The 26909-nt window shown below is 38.8% G+C and overlaps 1 protein-coding gene across 11 annotated transcripts in view; it reads left to right on the plus strand.

The window, feature by feature from the left end:
* The window catches only part of BIN1 (bridging integrator 1), a 128997-nt gene that overhangs the window by 39920 nt on the left and 62168 nt on the right, over positions 1–26909 (plus strand). The window contains exon 1 of one of the 11 annotated variants that reach the window (XM_031959874.1): positions 17611–17678. The exons of 9 other annotated variants lie outside the window; for them this stretch is intronic. Coding sequence is in view for 1 of the 2 variants with exons in the window: in XM_031959870.1 (XP_031815730.1) it covers positions 22098–22115 (18 nt within the window). In the remaining variant the exon portion in view is untranslated. Of the gene's footprint in view, positions 1–17610; positions 17679–22091; positions 22116–26909 lie in introns of those variants that run through there. One more of the 11 variants, XM_031959870.1, reaches the window with a different exon arrangement.

Below are 26909 nucleotides of genomic sequence, written 5' to 3' on the forward strand. Positions count from 1 at the left end.
TTATCTCTAGATTAGATGATTGCTTGAGGTCCTTCCAGTTCTTACATTGTAAGAGTTTTGATTCTCCTATCAGCTTTCTCCTAGGCTTTAGAGGGGTTAAATGTAACAATGGTAAAAGGCTTTGAGTGAGAAGTGCCAAAGTTGGCCCTCATGCAAAATAAATAACAAAACAATGGAGATAGCTTAGGTTGGGAAAGAGCAGACTGCATTCCTTTGATGGTGACCTGTTTTTTTTTTCCCCCTCAATTTCCCCCCAAAAGAGACCAGGCTTGAGCTATGAAATAGGAGGAATTAGGGTCAGACTGCTTTTCTCTTGCAGAGGGTTAGGTGAGCAATGTCAGTGACTATTTGAGAGAGGCTGAGGAATGTTTTGTCCATCCTTGACCTCTGAGATAATATGGTATATCTAGTGGAAGGAGCAATGGGTTAGTTTGGAATTCCAGACTAACCTTTGCTACCTAATTGTTGAGTGACTCCGAGGAAGTCACTTCATTTACCTTTCTGAAACTTTCCTCTTCTGTAAAGTGGAGATAATAATTATTCTACCTCACCAGCTTGTTGTTCTGAAGTTCTCTATCATCATTCTAATTTGGATGAAGAGAGGGCTTTTCTAGGGAAGACCAGGGGTTGGACAAGATCACTTTCCATTTCCTAAGGCAGGGGAATTCTTAACCTTTTTTTGATGTGTCATAAGGAGCTTTGGCAGTCTGGTGAGGTCTCCTTTTCAGAAGAATGTTTTTAAACACAATAAAATAATACAAAAATACGGAAACCAATTCAGTTACAGAAATACTTAAATCAACCAAATTTATGGATCTCAAAGTAAGACTTGCCTGCATTCTAGGTGTCTCAAGTTCTGAGATTCTGTGGCTGATCATATAGTAATCACCATAATCCTTCCATTTCTGTTGGACTTTCTAGTTCTGTTTCCCAAGGTATTTTAAGGTAGGGGGGGCAAAGGTTATTCTCCCCATTTTATAGCAGAGGAAGTAAGTACAGAGAAATGAAGTGATTTGGCCAGAGCTCCTAGCAAATCAGTGATGGAGTAAGGAATTCCCCCCTTTCCCCCTTATCTCTCTTAAAGCTCATGCTAAACCTTCCCCATCTCCCTTCTTGTACAAGGTTTCTCTCCCCCTACTTTCCCTAGTTCCTCCTTCCCCAAGATGGTCTTTGCAGTGCCAGCCAGTAACTAGAGTATGGTCTCTCCCTCCTCCCTCATGCTTCTTTAATGCAGAGCCACCACTCAATCGGGAGGAGGGCAGTGTTGGATTACCGAGAGGAAATAACACACCAGCTCAGCTCTGCTCCTCTCTAGCCTGAGAGTTTAATTAGAGATTAGGATGGGGGAGGGAGGAGGGCTACAGTCCTGTTTTTTTCCAAAGTGGACAGGATTTCAAAGTAGTGGGAATGGGCTGCTGCGGGCATCTGCCCAAAATCTAGTTGATTGATTCCCTGGGAATGTTACCACTGCCAGAGTGAGGAGGACAGATGGCCCTGTTCCCCTCTCTAGTCACCCACTTTACCCCAGCCCTCCAAGCAGGGTTATCTGGTGGGACTATGCCCAGAAAACCTTTATCATTTCCACTGCCCAGATTAGGGAGGCCCTATAAGTCTGAAGTTTGAAATCAGATTGGTCTGGGAAATGAGCAGGTGCTTCAAATTGACTGAAAGTGACAGGGATAGGGATAGGGGTAAAGAACTTGGAAAAATAACAATCCAGGGGTAGCATAGTGTAGTGGAAAGAGTATCAGATGTTCTCTTGTAGCATTGACATTGGTGACTCAGTTTAAAGAACCTTTTAATTATTAGAGCTGTCTAAAAGTGGAACAGAATACTTTAATAGTTAACAAGTTTCATATCCCAGGAGGCCTTCAAGCAGAGAATGTATGATCACTTGTAAGGGCTGCCATAGCACCTGAGGGTGCTGGGCTTGATGTTTACAGTGGTCACAATTATTCTCCCTCTCTCTTTCTTCAGCCCTTCGAAGTCTAACTTTATTCTACAGCTCTGTTTTCTTCCATATGGTTTCCACAAGATGGTGATTAGGATGGTCCAGAGGCTTGAATTCAAATCCCATTTAACTTTATTGCTTATTTAGAGGCATCATGGGGTAGTGGGTAGAGGGCTGGATTTGATGTCCAGAAGACCCATGAGTGAAGTCCTGCCATTTATTTCCTAATTCTCTGAGCAAGAGCCAGTCACCTTATTTCTCTGATCTTTTAATGTTCCTTCTTTATAAAGTAGAGGTAATTTCTCTGGTTTTCACCTCTCAAGATTACAGTGAAGTTCAAATAATATAATGTATGTCAAGTGGTTTGTAAATCTTAAGGCACCCTAATGAATGCCATTCCTAGTAGAATGTAAGCTTGAGACAGCTTTGTTTTAGTTTTGTTTTCCCCAGTGTTTAATGCTATGAATTTCATGTTGTAGAGGCTTGATTAATGCTTAGTGACTTGATCTGAAGGTAGTAGGTACAATTCAATTCAATAAAAGTTTATCTCTCAGGTTTATTATGAAATTCAAACCCCAGCATATTGATCCTGGGGACCAATAAGAAAAAAGTAAGATGGTCCCAGTGCCCCTCGGGGTGTTTGTAGTCTAATGGGGGAAGTCAGTACATGAAAGGAAGCTGGAAAGGGGTGTGTTTGGGCCACCTCTCTGCATCTGTCCCTTGAGGTTCAAACCAAGCAGAACTGTAAAAGGGAAGTATAGAGAGTGAGCTGGAGAGTCCAGATCCTGCTTTCTCTAAAAGAAAGCTTTGGGGAGAGTTTAGTGCTCCACCGAACAGCCCTTAGGGAGGAAAATTGGGAAGCTGGAAAGGTTTTGAGTATACAAGTCTCAATTAAACAGCTCTCAGGTTATCTGGCTGAACTAGAAGCCTCTGAGTTCTCTTAAATCTCAGAGTTAGGTCCTGCTATGATCTTGGACATGTCACTTCATTACAAAGGGCCTCTTTTCTCTCATCTATAAAATAGAGATAAGAACACCTTTATCTCTCAGGTTTATTATGAAATTCAAATAATTTATTTAAAGTGATATAGAATTGTTAACTGTTATTGGTGGTAACCAAGTGTTACATACACTGGAGTTAGAAAATCTAAATTCGAATCCCGGAATCTGCCCAGAGTTGGCTAAGTGTCACAAAAGCTGGGACACTAGGCTTAAAACGAGGAGTTCAAATCCCGTCTCAGACTTTTTTTTTTCCCTCAATAGTATTTTGTTTTTTCAATTATGTGTAAAGATAGTTTTCAGCATTCATTTTTGTAAGATTTTGAGTTCCAAATTTTTTCTCCCTCCCTCCTTTACCTTTCCCCTTCCCAAGATATCAAGCAATCTGATATAAGTTATACATGTACAATAATTTTAAACATATTTCCATATTTATCATGTTGTGAAAAGAAATCAGAACAAAAGGGAAAAAAACATTAGAAAGAAAAAGCAAAAAACAAAAAAAGACAAAGTGAAAATAGTATGCTTTAATTTACATTTAGTCTCCGTAGTTCTCCTTCTGGATGTGGATGGCATTTTCCATCCCAACTTTATTGGAATTGTCAGGAATTTACCATCTCTCTGATCCTGAGCAAGTTATTTCACCAGTGCCTGCTTCATTTTTCTTTATTTGTAAAATGAATATAATAATGACATCTATCTCCCAGGGATGTTAGGAGGATAAAACAAGATATGATATTTATAAAGTGCTTTGCAAACTTTAAAAAGCTATATAAATGTGAACCATTATTTTTGTTATCATTTTTTGACAGGGTACCGTGGGCAAATAATATGACTTCTTTGTGTGTTCTCGCTCTCTTTTTTCTTTAAAAATGAATAAGTCCTGTTCTCCTTAACTTATAAGATTATTGTGAAGATCAAAGGAGATCAAAAATTTAGAAGTAGTTTGAAAAATGTCAAATTCAGTATAGGCTGGGGAGCTGATGATGTATATGGTTTGTTTGTGACCAGTTATTTGCAATCCCTTGTTTTGCTATACTAGGATTTTCTTAGTATTTCCTTATATTTGATCTTTTTTTTTTTCTGAAGAAATTTATTAATGAGGTAATATTGTGTTCCTGGGTAGCAGGTAGTCAGGGCAATAACTGGTGCTATTTAAAGTTCTGAATACAGGAATTGGCTGCAAGAGATAACTAGCCTTTTGGGTCTTAGAAACTTCCTGACTATCATCACAGAAATGGATAGCTAATAATTAGAGAGGGAAGCAGATGAGCTTTAAAGGGGACTGACTTCTCTTAGTGGGACTTATCCTAGCTGCCCTATCCCCATTTTACAGATGAGGAAATTGAGGCAAACAAGATTTAGGTGACTTGCTCAGGGTCATATTAATAAGTATCTGGAGTTGGATTTGAATTTAGGTCTTTCCAACTCTAGGTCTTGGACTCTAGCCACAGTACCACTTAGCTGCCTTATCTGAAGACAGGCATTATGTGAGCAATTAGGGTATTAAAAGTCATGGTCCTAAGGAGAAAATGACTGAGAAGATAATAAGTTAATAAGCTTGACCCTTTCCAGTACTCATTCTCTGTGGGACAGGAAAGGTGACATTTATGAGAGGCAGGAAGGAAAACTTCCTCAACCCCCCTGAGGACACAGCTGGACCCTAGCACTATCAGTGGCTTCCTCTTCCCCATCCAGCATAGTCATCCCCACATCTGTAGCATTCTGCCTGCACAAAGCATCTCCAATTTGGTGATTGCTCAAAGCTTTCTGACTTCTAGCCTGCAGACAAGTCTTTAGGGTTTCTCCTTACAACCTCCCTCCAGGGATTTCTCCCTTCCAAACTACCATCCCTTACTCCAGCTCTGCATTGTGTGATTCTTGGTACATTCTTCCCCAGTGAGGTTTGTTTAGATCAATCAATAAACATGTATTTATGTATATTGATCTATGTATATACACATACATCTCTTGTACATATACACATACGACATATATATGTATGTATGCATATAAATGTATGTGTTTAATTTCTGAACCTGTTAAGAATGGTGATTAAAAGATTAAATCCCTGTTCTGTACCAGCTGAGTTATAAAATGGGAACGAGTTGGAGTTGCAATCATTGGTCTGCCATTATTTAGATAATTTGAAGAAAGATAGAAGGGTTGGTGATGGATTGGATGGGAAGAATAGTGGGGAGAGTATAGGGTGAAAGAAAGAACAAAATGTGTTCTTTGTACTGTATATAGATCCTAGGAGTCTTGGTGGAAAACAATAAAAATTGGGTTAAATTAGGTGGGCTCTAGCTGTGGGTAAAATGGTGAAGGAAGTATGAAGAGAAGAGCCCTAAGATCTAGCCCTTGATTTGAAAAATTTCATTTTGTGCAAGGTAACATTTCATTTTGAGATGGCAATGTGACTTAAGTGGGTCACTTAAGTGACTTTTACAACCTGAGGGTCTCACCTGGAATCTTAGAATCCTAATTAGCGGAATCTTGTAATTTTAAGCTTAACTTTAATCCTATCCCTGTACCTTTTCCCCTTCTTAATTATCTAGGTTTAAAGTTTTGGAAGTAGAGTTAGTCTTTAGTTAGTGGTTAGTGTTAGATAATGGTTGGTTAGCAGTTAGAGATTAGATAGTGGTTAGTGATTAGATAATGGTTAGTGATTTGGGCTTAACTTAACTTCTCAAGAACTTAGTATCCTTAGATGTAAAAAAGGAAGGATGTTGAATTAGATGGCCTCCCAGATTTATGAGCCTTTGAAGTTACTTATTTATTTTGGATCTTAGTTTTCTCATGTAAAGTGAAAGAATTGGATGATTTCTTAAACCCCTTTTAACTCTGAAACTTAGAACCCTTTGTCTTTCACAATATTCTTTATCAACTTGGAACCTCAGCATCCTCATTGAAAAAATGGAAATAAAGAGAGATGCTTTTTTCTCTCCCAACATGATTCACAAAGCAATGTGTATTAAAAATAAATAAACTTACTACAATAACAAAAAAAGAGTTTATTTATCACTTCTCAGGGTTGGAAGGATCAAATAAAATTATGGAAAGGAAATCTTTTAGATTGTAAAGCAGTATAAAATATAAGATATTGGGTTATATTTCTATTATATGCTTCTAAATTTATAAGAAAGCACCATATACTTTGGAGGAGAGCATTATAAAAATATAAGGTTTTCAAGTGTAGTCAGTCTAGTTTGGAGAGGTGGTCCAGTTTGAATATGTAAAGTGCCAGATGGGCAGCTAGATGGTGAAATGGATTAAAATGCCTAAACCTGGAGTCAGGAAGCTTCATCTTCCTGAGTTCAAATCTGGCCTCAGACACTTACTAGCTGTACCATTCTAGGTAAGTCACTTAAGTTGTTTGTCTCATCCCTTTAGTATCTTTGCTTAGAAAGCTCTAAATGGGACACAAAGAGTCAGACATGACTGAACAACAATAACAGATGCGAGAGACTAGGCTAAACATATGAAACAACATAAGAATAACTGATATTTGTTTTGTGCTTATGGTTTTCATTTTACCAAGAAATTTTCCTTTGAGAGGGAGTAGTCCAAGTTGACGAGAAACAGAAATGGAAGCTTAGGGAAGTGATTTGCTCATGGTTACACAATTTGTATTCTATCTGGGGTTTGCATTCCCAGTTTCTGAATTTGGGCAAATTAGGAGATTGGATCTTTACCTCAAAACAAGTAAATGCTAAGTCCCTTGATATAAACCAGAGCTATGGTTCTCAACCTTTTTGATCTCAGGACCCCATTGCATTCTTAAAACTTATTGAGGATTCCCCCCAAAAGCTTTTATATTGATTATATCTAATCTGGATTTATTATAAGTGGAATTAACATCTTAAAATTATTGTGAAAATAGTTTTGACCTATAGAATCCTTTAAAAGGGTGGGTCTGGTTTCTAGACTTAGGAATGTGTTGAAGCCAGTTTCTCTGAAAATATTACAATTTGGAATTTGATTTATTGTTTCATTGATTGTCCAATTTGAGAAAGTAATGGAGAAAATGTTAATAATAATGCAGATTAAACTGCACTGAGTGTGTTGTGGACATATTTCTCCTTCTTTCTCCCTACCCCCAACAAACAAGTTGGCTATCTATTGTCTGGACCACATTTTAAGAACATCTGGACTAGAGGCACTATGGGAGGTTTAGAGAAGTGGGGGGAGATGTTTCAAAGGGTCCACTCCTCTCCTCCCTGTGAGGGCAGAGGGGCCTGAGGAGACAAGGATTTTGATCTGACAGACTCTCTCCTAGGGATAAGGGATCAATAGTGACTAAAAGCACTTGGAGAATATTGCTTATTATGCTTTTGTGGAGGAGCTTGAGCTAATGGGGTAGGAGGAGAGGGTCAGTCTCTCCACCCCTAATCACTTCTCTTTTCAGCTAGTCTAAGGCTATCCTTGGGAAAAGGCCCCTGTAGCCCATTTTTGTTTCAAAGGCTTTTTGTGGGATTCGTTTTAGTAATTATATTAACGAATTAATATATATGAATCTTTTACATCTTCATGCCTGGAAATCTCTTTTCTAAAACTGACCTCCCTGGGTTTCTTTAAGTCCCAGCTAAAATTCTACTTTCTAGAAGACACCTTTCCTAAACCCTCTTAATTCTAGTGCCTTCCCTTGGTTAATTATTTCCTTTTTATTTTGTATATATCTTTGTACATACTTGTTTTGTTGTCTCTCCCCTTAGATTGTGAGTTCCTTGAAGACAATGAATGTTTTTGATCCCTTTTTGTATCCTTAGCCATTAAAACAAAGCCTGGCACATAATAGGTGTTTAATAGTGTTTATTGATTGATCTGTATGATACTTGATACTATTCATTCATTTGTTTCCTGAACAGCTGCTAAATACAGTGGACTGTGCTATGCATAGAGAAGATACAAAAATAGTTTGAAACCTGTCTTTGCCTTCCTATATCTTACAATATGTTTCTCCTTCACATTCATTATATCCTGTGATTCTCATAACAATGCACGAAGATTGTAGGGATAAGGATGATATTGCTGTCATTTGAGGAATAAGTAAACTGAAGCCCAGAAAACTTAAGTGGCTCCTCTAGAAGCACACAGCCAGTCAGTGGCAGAGGTGAGATTAGAATTTAGGTCCTTTAATCCCTGGTTCAATGGGTTTATAATTTACAAGGACCACTAAACTGACTTTGTCTTAGGTTTAGACGTTCTGCCAATGATGATTCAGTAATCGAACCACATCAGCTGGAAGTTGCAATGAAAGCCAGAGGGCTTTGCCTCTGATCTGTGTGTCTGAAGGGCAAATAGTAGGGGAGAGAGCCAAACAAGTTTAACTGATTTCATTTTCACCTCTTAGTGGTTTTTTTTTTTTTTCCAACTACCTTTATCTATTTATTTATTTACATTTATTTGTTTGTTTTTTGCTGAGGCAATTGGGGTTAAGTGACTTGCCCAGGGTCCCACAGCTAGGAAGTGTTGTGCCTGAGGTCAAATTTGAACTCAGGTCCTCCTGACTTCAGGGCTGGTGCTCTATCCACTGCATCACCTAGCTGCCCCCACCTATATTTATTTCTATGTAGAATTTAACAGTGATCAAAATACTTTAGTTCTTGACCATTCTTTCTTCTTTCCTTTCCTTCCTTCCTTCCTTCCTTCCTTCCTTCCTTCCTTCCTTCCTTCCTTCCTTCCTTCCTTCCTTCCTTCCTTCCTTCCTTCCTTCCTTCCTTCCTTCCTTCCTCCCTCCCTCCCTCCCTCCCTTCCTTCCATCTATCCATCTGGGACTAATTTATTCCTAGCCCTATTGAACTAGGAAGGATTAAATAGATTTTATTTATTTGAATTTATATGGAGTTTGAGGCCATTCAATTAAACAGTTCTTAAACAGTTAATATGCTCAACCTAAGGCTAAGAGTTAAGAAGAATCCTTTTAGTTTGGTTGGGGAGACAGATTCAGTACACATAAAATAATTAGGAAACAATTCAAGATAGTATACAATCAAGGGCTAGGCTGTGTGGTTCATATTGTAAATGTTTCAGGAATTCAGAGAAGAGAAAGAGGAAATTGGAGTAGTTAGGGAAGACTTCTAGTGATAGCCTTTTGGACAATTGAAATCTCTTTGCCCCTTTCAGCTCTTCGGCAAAACATATCATTATTCTTTCACTTTGCCTCTCCTCCTCCCTCTTCCCCTCTTTTCAACAACTCCTCCCTCTCTCCTCAAGCCTGTTTTCTTTTTGTTAAAATGAAGGGGTTTTGACCAAATTATCAAGACGCTTAAGTCCCTTCCGGTTTTGGCAGTCTGTAATTCCTTTCCAATTGTAACCATTAGCTAAATATCTTCTAAAAACAGATTTTCGACTGCTGCAGGTAGTATTGGTTTGCTTTTTTTCTCTATTCACACCCCATAGAAGAATTGTGACTCAAGCTGAGTCTTGAAGGCTGGATTTGATTACTTGGAAAGGGATAAATGGGATTAAGTGGATTTGATTAGGTGGAAGGATTTCAGTAAATTCCATCCAAAAATCATTTCTTAAGTGTTACATGTAAGGCTGGAAACTGAAAACAATTTCCTGTCCCCAGGAAACTTACATTCTCCTAAAGATAATCAATCATTCACCAATCAATAGGAATTTGCTAAGTGCCTGCTATGTGCCACACAGTGCAAGGAAATGTGCTTTGATTTCCTCTGGAAATTATTTCTCATTTCATTTCAGGAGTATGGTAGGAGCTTGGATGCAGCAGACTGCAGTTGTTTACCATGGGACTTTACCTTATTTATCCTATTTCCAGATCTTCCAAAAATTTTAGAGAGCATGAGAGAAATCAGTGGGATGGGGGCTAGTCCCTACCCCTGGGTAAAACCCCATAATATATGATCCTGGATGTGGCTTGGTGCTGTAGCTCCTGTCTCTAATGATCCCTTTATTTGATCTGCATATTGAAAAATAATGTCAGGTAGAACTTACAAAGGGTCAGTCATATAAGGAAGAAATGGAACCCTGTCAAAGTCGAGCTTGAACTGTCATCCTTTTGCCAGGAATGGGAGGTTAGAAGTGTGTTTTGCTCACTTGGGTTAAAGGAAGGTACTTGACGGAGTCTAGAAATTTAAGTCCTGATTCTGAGTGTCCTTCCAAAAGTTACTCTACCTCCGGACCTCAGTTTCTCTATGTATAAAATGCCTTCTTCAGGTTTTATCTGATCTCTCACAGACCACTGCTCCAGCCCAAGCGCTGGTCCCCACGTGTGTGGGCCCCCAGGGCAGTACGTGGGAGGCAGAGATTTTCTGCTGTACTTTCTTGCACAAGCTGTTCTAGAAGCCAGACTTGTCCTCCAGGGGCTGGGGAGAGGGGAAGGGTGGGTGGGTAAGTGGAATCAGACCAAGCTCTAGGCCCTGGGTTAAATTTCAGGCCTTGTGTTTTTATGATTCAGGCCCAGAGTACTGTGTCTGAGAATAGATCTCACACTTGCTCCTGACAGGTGGCTAGCTTCATCATTCCTGGCTTTTCTCAGTCTTTGAGGGACAGTGATACCCGCAGACCCACTGGCCTTTGGGCAGCCTCTCCTGACGTTTCTGGACAGGTGCTTCAGCACAGAGTGGCCCAAGAGTGGGTGTGCCTTTTAAAAACAGACTGTGTAGGAGACATTGCTGTGCATGCAGACACACGCTAAAGCCCACCCTGGGGAGAGTTAGAACTTGGGAAAAGTGGGACAGCCTGATGATCTGGAGCCTGATTCTCAGTGAAGGTCACAGGATTATGGATTTAAAGCTGAACTCATCATCTGAACCCACCCTTGTTCTGAATGGCTCTATTACTGTCAAGGGTACCTCCCCCAGGCTCTGGAACCTTGGGGCTACCCCTGACTCCCTCACTGGCATAAAACCACATATTAGAGCTGTTGTCAAATCTTAGCACTGCCAGCTTTATATTCTCTCTCCTCTGTTTTCTCTATTCTTAGAATTTATGCTCTTCTCATTTTTTTTTCCTGTTCTCTTGTCATTGGAACTTCTTTTTTATTTTTATTTTTACTTTTTTTGGGGGAGGCAATTGGGCCTAAGTGATTTGACTAGGGCCACACAGTGTTAGGTGTCTGAGGCTGGATTTGAGCTCACATTCTCCTGTAATTGTAACTTCTAATTGTTCTTTACCTCAAGTCTCTCTTCAATTCGATCAATCCTCCACGTAAGTTCCAAAGTCATAGTTCTGCCTGTGTCATTCCCTCTACTCAGTAAATTTTAATAACTCCCTATTACTTACAGGATGAAATATAAATTAGAGATATTAAAAATAATACTTGTAAAGAACTTAGTACTTTAGCCAGGACCTGGCACGTAGGAGGTGCTTGATAAATACTCCCCCCCCCTCCTCCCCAGTCCAAAGTTCTTTGCAACATGGTTCTTGCTTACCTTTCTAGCCTTCTTATGCTTTGGTTCCTTCAGTGTTCTGGGATATTTTGGCTGAGCTAGCCTGTTTGCTGTTCTTCACTCATTCTCTCATTTAATCATCTCAAAAATTAAGAAGTTCATCCTGAAATCCAACTTAAAACATTCCATCTATAATACCAGCTTCTTTTCCAGGCAGCTTGGGTGCATGACTCATATAGAACAGTAGATGCCAAGTGCCAGGTGAGCAGTGGAGACAGTAAGTTCTACAGGAGGAAGAGGAAGCTTCATTAAGGCTATGAGAGGCTAAGAGAAGATGAATAGAGCTGCCAGTCATGGGTGAGGGTGATGAGGCAGGGCTGACTTATGGGAGCCAGGAAGCTAAAACATTTTGAAATTTTAAGGGCTGGCCTTAATCCTTGTCTTGTTGTGTCAGTCTCTTAACAAAGTGAGTCAGGTCACTTTTAAAAATTTCCTCCAAGATGTTCTGGGCTGAGATTGGGAAGAGTTATTGATGGGAAGGACCAAGGCATTATTATGGACAATGGAATTGACACATTCGCCTTCCCAGGACTCGGTAATCTTCTCAACCTGAGTCAGGTCACTTTTGAAAATTTCCTCCAAGACTTTCTGGGCTGTGATTGGGAAGAGTTATTGATGGGAAGGACCAAGGCATTATTATGGACAACTACCTTCTAGTTCTAGATTTTTTGTTAATGATCTGTGATTTCTGCAAATCATTTCACCTTTTTGGAGTTCAGTTTCCTGATTTTTTAAATGAAGAGGTTACTTATCTAGAGACTTCTCCAGATATACTAATAATTTCCCTGCATACCCCATTCCCTGATCAATTCCTCCTTTGTTTCATTCAGACACGTCACTTTTCCCTTTAGAATAGAAGATATTTGAGGGCAAGAACTTTTTGCTTCTATTCATATACTTAGCTCTTAGCTCAGTACCTGAGACAGACTAAGTGCATAATAAATGCTTACTGACTCAAGTTTAATTTCTTGGCCCCTCCAATGCAGCCTACAAGCTGTTTGCAAAATTAATGAAGTGTTTTGTGTCTGTTCTCTTCTGGCTTCCATATCTTTTCTCTTATTCTATTAGTTTTTCTACTAGACAGCTGGAAAGGTTAGAAATGATATTATGTTTATAAAGCACCGAGCTAGGAGAGAGAAAGTTTGGATAAGACACTTTCCAGTCAGGGGGTATAACAAATTCACAAATAAATGCATGACTTATTGTAATTGCATTATATAATAAAATGCACTTGTGAGGCTGGAGTAACAGGAAACAACTGAGGTTGTTTCTTAAAGAAGATAGCATTTTAATAAGGTTTTAAAGAATGGTGAGGGAAGCCATTCAGGGCATGGGGAACAATGTAAGCAAAGCCCATGAGGCTAGTCTTCCTTGGCTGGAGTATAGAATAGCTGGAAGATATCCTATGAGTTAAGGCAGGTAAGGTTGGATGGTATCCTATTATAGAGGACTTTGAATGCCAGGCAATTCAGTTGGTAAACACTAGGAACCTTCTGAAGATTTTTGCTCAAAGAAGTGACATCAGATCTTTGCCAAAGGGAATAAATTTAATAAATACAGCCTGTTCAAGATCTTAATCTCTCTTCAACATACTTATGCCTCCGTCTCTTACCTTTCTTCCTACTACTTCAATTCTCCATCTAATCCTATTTCTGTTTCTTTCTTTCTTTCTTTCTTTCTTTCTTTCTTTCTTTCTTTCTTTCTTTCTTTCTTTCTTTCTTTCTTTCTTTCTTTCTTTCTTTCTTTCTTTCTTTCTTTCTTTCTTTCTTTTAAAATTAAAGCTTTTTATTTTCAAAATACATGCATGGATCATTTTCTGCATTCACCCTTACAAAACCCGATGCTCCAAATTTTCCCCTCCCTTTCCTCCCATCCCCTTTCCTTGATGCAAGTAATCCAATATATGTTAAACATTCTGCATCTTTCTTAACATTTTTTTCCTGTCTTGAGATTCTTTCCCCCATCTTTTTTCTCTCTAAGGAAAGTCTCTGTTTGTCTCTTTTATGAAACCTTCTTAGTCTGAAGTAGTCACCCGAGTTCCTTTGGCCCTATAGCCCTTGGTCCAGCCATTTAGACTCTGTTTACTGATTCCTAACTCCTTTATATTAGAAGTCATGTATACCATCTCCCTAATTAGAGTGTAAACTTAAGACAGAGACCTGGTTTCTATTGTATAAGCATATACTTTGTGTAATTCTTTGTATAAGCTTATCTTACATATTTTAGTGCCTCAGCATGTCATATTGCAGTGATGTTGGTGATAAATTATAACCAGATCCCATTTATTCTGATGAAATACCATCCCATTGTCCTTAGGGAACTAACTGATCCTTGGTTATATTATTTTACCCATCTTCCCTTTTCCTCAGAAAATATTTATGGAATTAAGGAAAATTGTTTCAAGAGGGCAATTGCATATTGATGAAGGACTTTTTTTGAAAACTGAAAAGCTGATAAGACACAAGAAGAATTATCTAATGAAGGAATAATGATTGCCTTGAAGAAAGCAAAAAGAGTCTATTTCTGATTGTGGGAAAGGGTTCAGAAAAAAAGGGTTGCAGAGTATTACTTCACAGTTTTGCCAATGGTCCCCTGGACATAAGGGCATTATTCTTCAGACCCAAATATTTTTCTTCTCTTATCTGGGGAGTTTGGGATTCATTTGAAACTTGTGAGGTTTCTTGTCTCTTCCCTTAAGTCATTTGTCCTCCTTCAGACACAAAATCTGAAGAGAGTAGGGGGAATGCTGCCATTTCTTATGTTGAACTTGAGAAGAGGTGAGGGAGATTTCAGAGGGATTCAGGGGAAATGTTTAAGTCAACCCAGCTGGTTTATGGAGAAAAGGATGATCAGACTTTGATTTATTGTTTAAGATATGGGAATGAGATTAGCAGAAACAATTTGGGATGGTGTCTTTGTCCATTGCTTGAAGGAAAAGAGGGGTGCAGTCAGATTTATATGTTCTATGGGGAAGCAGGCAGCCAGAGAGAGGCAGCCCCCCAGAGCTCAGTCCTGTGGCTGACTCAGCCCTTAGAGGCCTCTGAGAACAATAGACTTCTGTGCTCAGCTGGGGGCTGATGACTTTATTCATATCAGCAAATTTGTTCCTCCAACCCCCCCACCCCTACCCAAGGGGACACTCTGGCAGACCTTGATAATAAAATTCTTTGGCTTCCAAGGCTGATCAGACAAGGGAACTAGGGATGGAAACTCAAGTCTCTTGCTTAGATATCTTGCCCTTCCCTCATGATTTGAGAATCTCTCTTCTTTAACTTTCACAAATATCATAAACTTTGAGTGGGAAGTTGAGGTGGTATCTGTAGCTACAATGTGAGAATTGTGAGGGGAAAACTAAGAGAGGCAACCCCTTGACCAGGAATTATACAAATAAGGAAAAGAGTCTCCTTTCATATAATGTCTAGGGAATATAATAATATAATATAATAATATGAATGAAGAAATGAAAAGACACTATCAGAGACAGATAACAAGCAAAAAGCAGAACCTGGAAAAAGATGGGAAAATCAAAGGGAAAAGGAACTGAGAGAGATGGGGGTGTGGAGGGAAAGACACAAATCCAATGCAACCACTTAGGATGATGGGAAGTAGTTTCAGTCTTTCTTTTTCTTTCTGTGTTTGCCTGTGAAAGTATGCATTTGAGTTTATCAGAGAATCTTTAGGACATTAAGAGTTGGAAGGAATCTTTTGGGTTCCTCATAACATTTCTAAGTGCATAAAATCAAATTAGAAAATTTCAAAGGAAACCAGTTATATTACTAAAAAAACAAAATAAAACAAATTTATGCTCTGTAGGATAAGAATCCTAGTTTAATCTAAGCCTTTCTTTTTCAGATGAGGGACCCTAACATTTGCCAGAGATAGAATGGCCAGATATGGGTTTCTGACTGCCCAGTCTGCTATACTTTTTATTACAGTTGTGTTCTTTAATATACATGTAAAGGAAAGCATTGATAGATCTGTGAAATGGCATTGGGATTAGAATTTTTATGTGTGAAGTGTAGGACTTGTTTTGATACAGTATGGGATCTGGATTCCTGGATCAAGGTCAGGGAGATCTGTGATCTAGCATCAGTCCTGCCCCTTGTGGGACCTTCAGCAAGACATTCTGTTTCCTTCAGTTTCCTCATCTGTAAAATGAGGATATAATGCCATCCCTGCTTATCTGCCTCTTGGGGCCTCTGTGAGAAGCCAGTGAAATACAGTGCAAGCAAAAAATGATTTAAAATGTTGTACAAGTCCCCGGCTGTTCATGTGGGAGACTCTGTGTGTTTATGTGCACTATTGTGCCTTTGTGAAGGGAATGTGTGTTTTTTCTCATCCTCTTATGGGTGAAATGTTGTCTTTGGCCCTCTCCTGAGCTTGCTGCTTCAAAATTTATTTTTTTTCAAAGAGTCATCTTGCTGCTTCTGACTCTTTTTAGAAGTTTCAAGGCAAAACATGATGCTCATCAAATTGTGTTACCCCTGAAGAGGGGTGATTTATTGGTTTCCTGGTGGGGAGCTCCTCTGCTGTGTTTTTGTTTTTTTTCTCTCCCATTTAAGTTCACTGGGCCAGATCTTGAGCACTTTCCCAGCAAGAAACTTCATTTTTCCTCTTTCCTTTATCCTACCCTTGAGGTTAAGACTGTTATAGGCTCTGAGAAGCAGGAGGAGACATAGTTTATTAGGGAAGGCTGAATCTATCTCCTCAATTTCCCAGCCTCCAATTCCTTTTCTCCATTTCTCTTCTGAATTTTAGCCATTGACTTTCTTTTTTATTTATTTATTTTTAATTGATTGTGTGTCTTTTTTTTTTTTTTAATTTAATAGCCTTTTATTTACAGGTTATATGTATGGGTAACTTTACAGCATTGACAATTGCCAAACCTCTTGTTCCAATTTTTCCCCTCTTACCCCCCACCCCCTCCCCCAGATGGCAGGATGACCAGTAGATGTTAAATATATTAAAATATAAATTAGATACACAATAAATATTCATGACCAAACCGTTATTTTGCTGTACAAATAGAATCAGACTCTGAAATATTGTACAATTAGCTTGTGAAGGAAATCAAAAATGCAGGTGTAGCCATTGACTTTCAGTGTTACATGCAGGGCTTTGAAAATCCCTAGCCCAAGGATTCCTAATCTATGGTTCATGTATCCCCAAGGATTATGGATAGATTCCAGGGGGTCTATGAACTTGGATGAGAAAAAAATTTCTTATGCTATTTATTTTACTTTATGCATTTACATACATTATTCTGAGATGTGGTTTACAGGATTTACCAGACTGTCAAGGGGGTCCATGACACAAAAAAGTTGGGCTCCTGATTTAGAGGAATAGCCAGCTCCTATAGCTGTAAATTGAGGGATTCAGGAAGGCAGCAGCTTTCTCTTGTATCCCAAAGCATCATTTCTGCCTGATTATATTTGATCACACCGTTAGAGATTATTACTTTGGATTAAAAGGTGTCTCAACTAAAAGACATCAACAGTTGCCTCTGCAAAAGGATAACACGTTAAGTCCTTGATGCTTTAGTGTAAATGTGTTTATCAAATACCTTGGAACTCTTGAGTTTTGACCATAAAAAGAAAACTTGTAAAAAAAGAAAAGCAGATGAAAACCCTTCTCAAATTCTTCAATATGTTAGAATGGATATAGCTAATCTTGATGAGAGGAGGAAGATGGATAGCCAGAGTTAATGAGCATTAGGGCTAACTGGAAACCTTCCTAGAACCATTATCCCAAAGAAGTTCCCCAATCTACTTCAACCTGGGTTGATTTCTCCCTACAATGGGACCTAGGAGGCCATTGAAATTGAGGGCATTTAGGGGATAGACATAGGTCTCCCTTTCTCAAATCTAGATGACCAGGACTAGGTATGGAAGGAGATTAATCCAGCTACCCTTGTGTAGATTTTTTTTCCTCGCCCCATTCCTTATATTAATGCATCACTAAGGCCTTCTCTCTAACTATCTTTCATTTATTTCTTCTTTTCTCTTTCTATTGCCAATCCCAAGGCAAGCCGTTATTACCTCATTGCAAGAATCTCCTAATTGGATTCCCCAACTTTAGTCTCTCCTCCCTTCCATCATACCTTCTGCCAGAATCTTTCTACAATACAGTCCTCCTTCCCCGATCACAAACTTTCCTAGAATATCAGTAAATCTACAAGTATTTGTTAATTAAAATAAAATAAAATAAAATAAAATAAAAAATGTGTGTCTTATTTTGCATACTTAGGCCATCATCTCTGTCAGCAGGAGGAGCAGCATTCACCACCCACCCTCATTTCAATGATCAAAGCTTGTAAGTTTTTTACGAGACCTAAATTAGAATCTGATTCCAGACCTTTCCTTATTAGCTGTGTGATTCTCTTGGCTTCATTTTTTTTTTTTTAAATCAGCAAAGTGGGATAATAAATATGCCCACTTCACAGGAGTGCTGTGAGGATCAAATTCAATAATTCATGTTAAGTGCTTTTTAAAAAATAATAATAGGTTTTTATTTTTCATAATACATACAAAAATAGTTTTCAACACTCAACACTGCAAAACCTTGTGTTCCATATTTTTCTCTCTCCCTTTCCAATTTCTCTAAACAGCAAATAATCCAAATATAGGTTAAACATGTGGAATTCTAGAATATATCTTGTAGATGAAAAAGACAGATACAATGGGGGGATAGCTTTCTGTGAATTTGAGAAAGCTATAAATATTGACCCAACAAATGAAACTCCCTCTCTCCCCTTCCTTATTATCAATTTATCCTTCTCTGACCTATGGGGGATGCAGATTCACTTCATCCACCATGAATAGGTTTTTTGCTCTTGCTTTGGTGAATTTGAGGGGAGGAGAAGAGAAGGGGTAGTCAGATGGGAGTTGGCAAGGAACAGACACTCATTCTGGGCTGGTATAAGGGTGCCAAGGTTTTTAAGCAGGAATTGAGCAACATACTGGCAATTAGACTGCTGAACTGGAGCTTGGGTCTAGGTCAGGGTTGGGGACTGAGGTTCTGGGAAAGGTGAGAACCCTCAGTTGCTTTGATTCTCTTGTGGCTGTGGGGCAGTAACAGCTGCAGGTGTGTAACAGGAAGTGAGTGGTCTTCTGTCTCTGAGTCAAACACTCAAAGTCTTTAGAGTAGAGGAATTGACTAGACAAAGCTCACCAGCCATCTGTCTTGGACTAGCCTGACTATCAATTGGGAGATTTTCTATTTACTTCATAACATTATAGCGAGACTCGTCTCCTCGCTGTTTCACTCTCTCCTACAATGGGTCAGTCTTATTTTGGACTCTTCTCATTTGCTCCCTGTTTTCTCTGCCTCCTCTGACCCCCCTCTGACCCCCCTCAAATCCTTCTACCTTTCAAAAATCAACTTAAGGCTTGCTTCTTTCAGGGGGCCTTCTGTGAGTGATGACATGTATTTTTTATTTTTCCCTCTTAAGAAAGACAGCTTAAACAAGAGAACTGTTTGGTTCTGCACACATATATTGTATCTAGGATATACTGTGGCATATTTAACATGTATAGGACTGCTTGCCATCTGGGGGAGGGGGTGGAGGGAGAGGGGAAAAATCGGAATAGAAGTGAGTGCAAGGCCTAATGTTGTAAAAAATTACCCTGGCATGGGTTCTGTCAATAAAAAGTTATTAAAAAAAAAAAAAAGAAAGACAGCTTATTGATATGTTTTTCTTTTTTAACATCATAGTCACTTCTGGACAAACATCCTTGTGTTATTTTAATTATTAATTAAAAATTAATTCCCAGATAATTTTTTAAAAAAAATTATTAATACTATTTGTTTTTATATCAATTTAGCTTTCTAATATGCACTTTCCCTCTCTCCATCCAAAGCTATCCTTCATATCTTTCTATCATACCAACCCCCCAAAAAACACCCCACCAAAAAACCAAAACAGCTTAGTAAAACCAATACGACAAACAAGTATAACAGCTTATGCAGTACCATTGAAAGAACAAAAGCAAAAGCAAAACCCTTGTAACCAAAACAAATTCCCATCTTGTTGTTCATAAATGAAAATGTACACTTCATTCTGCACCAGGAATCTTTCCTATGTCTGCCAGGAGGTTGGGTAGCATGCATGCTTCCATTACCAGCCCTCTGATATTCTAGTTGGTCATTGAATTGATCAGTCCTTAAAACTTTCAAAGTTGTTTGTCTTTATAATTTGTTGTTATCATATGAATTGTTTACTTGCTTCTAAGTCACTACACTTCATCAGTTCATACAAGTCTTATTTGGTATAATCATATTCAATTATATTCACATACCATTATTTATAGGAAGGTGACATAACCTACCTCTTATTTTCAAGATTAAGTTTGATCATTATAATTACATAGGGTTTACCATTTTTTAAAACATTCTTTCCATTCCCAGGTAATAATTTTGTATATTTAGTCTGTTTTATTTTATATCAGTTTATAAAAGTCTTCCCCTGGCTCTCTGTAATCTTCATATTTATTGTTTCTCATGATAATAAGAATAATATTTTTGTTGTTGTTGTATTTTCCTTGGACCTTTCCTACCTCTGAATTCCTATAGCATTCAATTTCTGAACCATGGTTTCATATTGCTGTGTTTCATACATCTTTGTCTTTTTTCCCTTTGATTAGATTGTAAACCATTTTCTCTTTGGGACACATAGTAGGTGCTCAAGAAAGGGAGTAACCATGACACTTAGATATACCATTCAGCGTTAGGAGAAAAATACGTGAGGGTGGCTTATATACCTAAAAATATTTGTCTGTCTGAGAGGGATGACATCATAGTCTTCAGAGTGGATCCAACCACATTTTAGCTTATAGCTAAATCACAGAATCCTTACATGTACCCTGATAAAATATAAGCTCCTTGAGGGTGAGGACTATTATATTTTTGCCTTTGTATCTCTATTACTCAGCACAGTTCTTGGAATATAGTATGCATTTGCTAAATACTTTAAAATTTTGATTGTCAGAGTTCTTGTGAGGGCATATTTATCTTTCAAGACAGACAACTCCTAGCTCATTCCCATAGCTAAAGCACAGAGGAGCTGATTAAAAAAAAAAATTTTATCTGGGAATCAAGAGAATGCATTCTCTCTTTTCCAAAGTCTGATAGAAATTACTTGTGTGACTAAGTCTCTTCATCTTTCTAGGCCTTGTTTTATCATTTGTCAAAAGATGGGGTTAAATTAGTGTGCTAACTCACATCATACTGCAAATATTTAAATTTTCTACTAGGGGCCACCAACTTCTAGAGTTTATGTGGTTCTCCAGGGCTTAGGGCGGGTAAAACAAGACTTTGGATAAAGAGATTCAGGAGTGGGAGATTCAGGTCTCGGTCAGAAGGGGCAGGAAGGATAATGATTAAGTGAGAAGGACTGTGATTGAAAGAAGCAGAATTTAGACAGAAGAGATAGTTTAAAAGTAATAAAATTAATAGTACATGGCAAAAAGATTTATTTCTGCCCCGATTCCTTCTGCTAATCTCCTTTGAGTTTTTCCATAAAGACCTCTCTCCTATCAATATTCTCTTGGCTAGATTCAAGATTTGTCATAAAGCACCTTCATTGATCAGGTGTGAAGGGTTCAAGGAGAACCTGAATAATTGAAAGACATTCTCTTCCTCTGATTCTCAACCATTCACTATAACTGCCAAGGGATAATAAGTCTTCTTATCATCTCTTTCCTTTTCTTCTGAGTACTAAATAGATTTTTAAAAAAACTCCAAAACTGAGAGGATGGTATGGGGAGGGATCAAGTTTTGGGGCTTAGTTTCTTAGGCCATGTGTTCAGTCTCTGATTCTGTGAGGGCAAACAAGGGCCACCTCAGTGTCTGTAAAATTATGGGAATTGGACTCAATGATTTCTAAAGCCCCTTCCAATTTTGAGAATTCAGTGGTGTTTTTAAAACTATATAACTGTCCACAACCTTAGAAAACCAGACTTTTGTCACAGAGAATTAGAGGTTTTATGAATATCATAGAAATTTCATAGTTGGAATGGACAAGTCATCGAATACAACTCTCATAATTATACAGATGAAAAAACTTAATTCCATTTGTCTGGCACTTTAAAGTGCTTCCATATACATTATTTCACTGGCTCCTCATGACAGTTCCATGAAGTAGGGTTATTGCTATACTCATTTTCTAGCTGGGAGAATAGAGATTTGAAATGTTTCTTGCACAGGGTTGTCTGCATTCCAGTGGCAGATGGAAGACTAGAACTCAGGTTTCCCAACTCCTAGTCTAGACTTTTACATAGTCTCCTGTGTAATATAAGTCCTGCCTTCTGCAAAAATTCAACCTTTGATATGAGTTCAGAGACAAAAGTGAGGGGTTTAGGCTAAATGATCTCCTAAGATTACTTTCATCTAAGTCTGTCTCCCTAATTAGTGACAGAGATAAGACTAGAAGCCAGATCTTGTCTCTTATAATCATAGTGCATAGTAGTATGTCTTTTGAGTGAATTCTGCCAGATCTCCATATATGTTTTGGGTGGATAGAGCGTAGGTAATTTAATTGTTCTCTGGTTATGTACCACTGTTTCTGTGGTCCTCTCAGACCACAAACTATGTTGAGCTGACATCCTTTCTTTGGGGAGGAGGAAGTGATAATTATTTAACAGTAGATGATAGTGAGAGCCCACAATTCAGTTATCTTCATTTTACTTTTTGCCTCATCCAAGATCTCCAGAAACAAGTCTACTTGGAAAGGGGATGAAAAAGATGCTAAAGGTTGGTGGCTCCCTCTGAGGACTTCAGAAATTGTCAGATTTTCTGAGTGTTTAGATTTATAAAATGGGATGGACAGGAGAGGAATCTTTATGAACTTTTTTTAAAAACTGGATATGTTATCATTTGTATATAGTAGATATTTGAGTATCTACTAAGCAATCCACTTGCTGGATTGCCATTCTCTAGAGCTGGGCCCTTGAAGTGTTTTTTTCTCATTAGCAGCTGATGAGTTGTGTCAATGATAGTGGGGGTAGGGATAGTTGGAGAATTGGAGGATTTTTAGTAATTACTTACTTTGAAAGTATGTTTTTTCAAGGAAGGGATTGTTTAATTTTTGTATCTGTATTCCTATCGGTTAGACCAATGCTTTGCCCTTTGGAGGTATTTCATAAATGTTTATGCCATTGAATTGAATTCAATAAAAAGTACAGCAGAAGGAACACTTGCTTTGGAGTCAGAGGATTTCGGTTAGATCTCAATCTCTTGATTCCTGAGCCATGCTGAGCAAGTAACTTAATTGAAATACATAAGGCACTGTTTGAAATTGGGATCAAGTAGATTAGATATCAGTAAGGCATTTATTAAAAAGATTCCTATGTGCCAGGTACTGTATGAAATCCTGGAGATTACACAAACTTTGGGGTCAATTTATATAAATTAGCAAGCCAGTCTCTGCCCTCGTGGAGCTTATATTCAGAGAGGAAAGTTAAAACATCTACAGGTTGGTGGGAGGGAGGAAGGGAGAAAGAGGGATACCTCTAGGGCCACAGTGAGAAAACTTCTGGGAAGTAGAATTGGAAGTCTAGGAGCCTGCATGATAAGGCAAAAACTTATATATCAGAGTTCTGAGCTCTGAGAGGGCTTTCCCAGGTGCAGATGATCAGAGAGTAAGGCTATGGTGAACAGCTATTCAGGAAGTGGCTTAGATTGAATAGAGAATTTAGAATTAAGATCTTGTTAAGATTATGTCTGATTCTTTATGACCCCATTTGGGCTTTTCTTGGTAAACTTTACTGGAGTACTTTGTCATTTCCTTTTGTAGTTCATTTTATAGACGAAGGAGAAACTGAGGCAAATGGGGTTTAATGACTTGTCCAGAATCACACAGCTAGTAAGTATCTGAGGCTAGATTTGAATTCAGGAAGAAGTCTTCCTGACTACAGCCCTAGCATTCTATCCACTGCCCAAGAATTAAGATGTCTTAATTTCAAATTCTATCTTAGACACATAATAGGTGTGTGTGACCTCTGCCAGTATTTGACCTCTCTGGGACTCAGTTTCCTCCTAAGTAAATGAGAGGGTTGAACTCATAGGCCTTTAAGGTCCCTTCAGACTCCAAACCTGTGGTCTTATTATGATCTACCTGTTTCATCACCTGTAAAATGAGGGGTTTTGATTGGTAGTCTGTGACATCCCTTCCAGCCTAGATCTATGATTCTGTGAATTGACTTAGCCAGCATATCCGAGTACTTTCTGAATTCAGAGCATTGTGTTATGGACCACAGGGGGAAACTGGAGGAACAGAAAGTCCCGGCATCCTCTTGTGAGAGAGATAAGGCAATAAAGTCATTTATCAAAATGAAATGTGTGGGTGGGGAGGAGTCTCAGCATTCCAGTCTCTGTCCAAATGCATTGCAATCTGTCCAAATGCATTGCAATCTGTTCCTCCTCTATCAGTAAATCAGCAGGTTTTTACTGTGTCTCCTAGCTAAGGACTGTGTGGAACCAAAAAGAAGTCATGGTCCCTACTTTTAAGGAGTTTACCATATGGTTGGGAAAGTGCACAAACTTATAACTAATGTGTTGGGGGAGCCCCAAGAGATCAGTTAGTCTTTTACAGATGAAGAAACTGAAGACCAGAGAGAGAGCAATCACTTGGGCACCTAATGAGTAGCAGAGGTAATTAGCTACTCATGGGTAGAGCACGGACTGGAACACAAGCCCCAGACTTATAGCTAAAGGCATTTCCAATGCACCTGCAAAGAGAATTAACAACAAAAGGCCTTTTGGTGTTTGGGGCCTGTGTGTGCTTATATGTGGTATGTGATTACATACTTGTACATAGGTGTCCGTTTGGGCCTGTGAGCTTGCTGGGCTGTATTCCTTCAGCTGCTGTAGTATCTGCCATCCTGATCTCTCCTGACAGGCCCATATAGGGGGATGGTAGAGAGGAGCTACAGGCTGGTGAGGAGGAAATGTGGCTTGGGCAGCAACCTAGATAGTTTAGCCTTCCCCAGCTGACTCACTGAGGGAGTGGGTAGGCTCAGAGATATGGCTTAGAAGACTGCTTTTCATTTAGCAGCCAGAAAGAAGAAGGATTAAAGACCACAGGGGCCTAATGAAGGTCATAGACTGTCTTCTGTGTTTGGGACATTGTGTTAGGGGCCTGTGGAACATAAAGTACAAAATGATGTCCTTACCTTCAAGGGACTAACAGTTAAACTGGGGAGTTTGGGTTTGAAAGGATGATTAAGAATACAAAGTAATATGTATTAAGTATGGGCAATGAGTATGGACTAATACAGTCTGGCCTGAGGAAAGAGAGCCTTCATACCTTAGTAAGGCAGCCTCCCACAGATCTGGTGGTCTCCTCTGTCAGTCAGTGAGCATTTATTAAGTGCCTACTATGTCCCAAACACATCCTCTCCGTCTCTTGTCTCCTCTCTCTCCCTCTTGTCTGTCTGTCTGTCTGTCTGTCTCTCTCTCTCTCTCCTCTTCCTAGAGAGAGAGAGAAAAGAGACAGTCAGACAAAGAAACAGAAAGACACACACACACACAGAAGACAGAGGCAGGCAAAGAGACAGAGAAAGACAGAGAGAGGATAAATTCCATTTTGGGAGTTAAGCAGACCCGAGTTCTGGTCCCATGGTGACCTCTGGAATTCAATTCAGCAAGCATTTTACAAATGCTTGCTGAATTCAGAAGCCTAGGTTTAGATCTGTGGTAGATACAGAGTTTAGTTAAGATAAGTTTCACTTTGACTTCCTGGCCTCCAATGTTCATATCTATAACATAAAGGTGATAAATATCTGTTGCTTCTGCAATCCTCCCTCAAGTAACAGAACACCAGAAGAAAGAAGCCCATGTAAAACTCCTCTTCCTTCAAAAAACAATCTGTGCTGATAAAATGAGATAGTACTTAAAACATTTGGATCATATAGATGCATGGTAATATTTGGAAAACTGAAAATCTGAACAGCAGGCTTCTCAAAATGTAGATAGGAAGTCTGAGTTAATATGTTTGGAAAAAAGTAATGAACTAGGAATGCTGGTCATTACTCTATTCCAAAAGGACTTTGATGACCTAAGGCAAACTACTTAATTAATCTTTCTAGTCCTCTATTTCCTTATATCATCAAAAACCTCTATTGATCCCTGATAAGGATTGGGTGCTGGAAATACTAAGAGATAAGAAGGGATGTGAGAGTGTGTATCTATCTATCTATTTATCTATCTGTATATAAATATATACATATATATGTGTATAGATATGTGTGTGTGTGTGTGTGTATGTGTGTGTGTGTACACACACATATATACTCCAATTAGGTAGAGACAGAATATGCACATGGATGAGTATTTAGGCTAAGTGCCAAATAAATGGTTCAGACCCAGAAGACGGAGACATCACTGTGGGTAATATTGTGGGTTGGAATATTGTGGAATCAGGTTTTGCCTGATGTGTTGGAACACTGTAGGTTTGAATAAATAGTCAAAGGAGACTTCATGGAGGAGGTAGAGCTTGAATTGAGCTATTAAGAGTAGGCACACCATAGAGAGAAGAAGGAATGATATTGTGGAGGGGAGGATCGAGGAAAACAAAGGCACAGAGGTGTAATGATATATGATATAGATTCTGCTTATTGCACTCTTAGGTAAATTTCTATAGAGCTTCCAGTGCTTCTCTGAATTGTTTATATTTGTCATTTCTTACAACACAGTACTATTCATTATATTTATCAGATTAAGTTACTTTCAAGATTTAATTTTTTGGGGGGAGCAGGAGCACGTGTGGTAGCAGCCTGGTGGTGAAAGCAAAGAAGCATGTTGCGTTAGTGAAATCAGGGACAAAGAGGGGCTAATGAGAAGGACTTCCTCATTTTGAGGGGAGTTCAAGTGGTTGATTAGGGGTGGCTGATTCCTATGTATGAGAGTCAGAATGAGGCTGTGGGCTGAAGCCCAGCAGGCCCTTTTGGACAGACAGCTTGGCAGGAAATTTATCACCATCTTTCTTTATCTGGAGTTCCACTCAACACATACTCAGTCCTGCTTTGAAAGTTATGTGTGGTTGGAGGGATCCTGAATATGGAGGCAAGAAGGGTCTGAAGAACCCCCCCCCCAAAAAAAAAAAAAAAAGGTTTAAAGGTAAACATTCCTGCAGGTTTGGCAAGAGACACTTCCCCTGCTCCAGACACAAATCTGGCAGTTCTGGAAGTATCATCTGGAGAGACTGGATTCATGTAGAGTAGGGGGATGGAATACTGTTGGAACACTGTGGGTTGGAATAGCTAGTCAAGGGAGACTTCATGGAAGAGGTAGAACTTGAATTGAGTTAAGGGTAGGCATGCCATAGACAGAAAAAGGGATGACATTGTGGAGGGTAGAAGCGAGAAAAACAACAGCACAGAGGTGGAATTGCTAACCTCTGTTCTAACCTCTTTAAAAGAGTTTAATATTAATAATCCTCTGCATTTGTAGAACCATTTTATATGTTTTAAGGTGCTTTCCTGTCTGGCATCTCATTTGAGTCTCATAATCTGAGGTTGTTATTATCTTCCTTTGTCATTGACTTCC

The sequence above is a fragment of the Sarcophilus harrisii genome, chromosome 3 (assembly GCF_902635505.1).
Source record: "Sarcophilus harrisii chromosome 3, mSarHar1.11, whole genome shotgun sequence".
NCBI classification, from domain to species: Eukaryota; Metazoa; Chordata; class Mammalia; order Dasyuromorphia; family Dasyuridae; genus Sarcophilus; species Sarcophilus harrisii.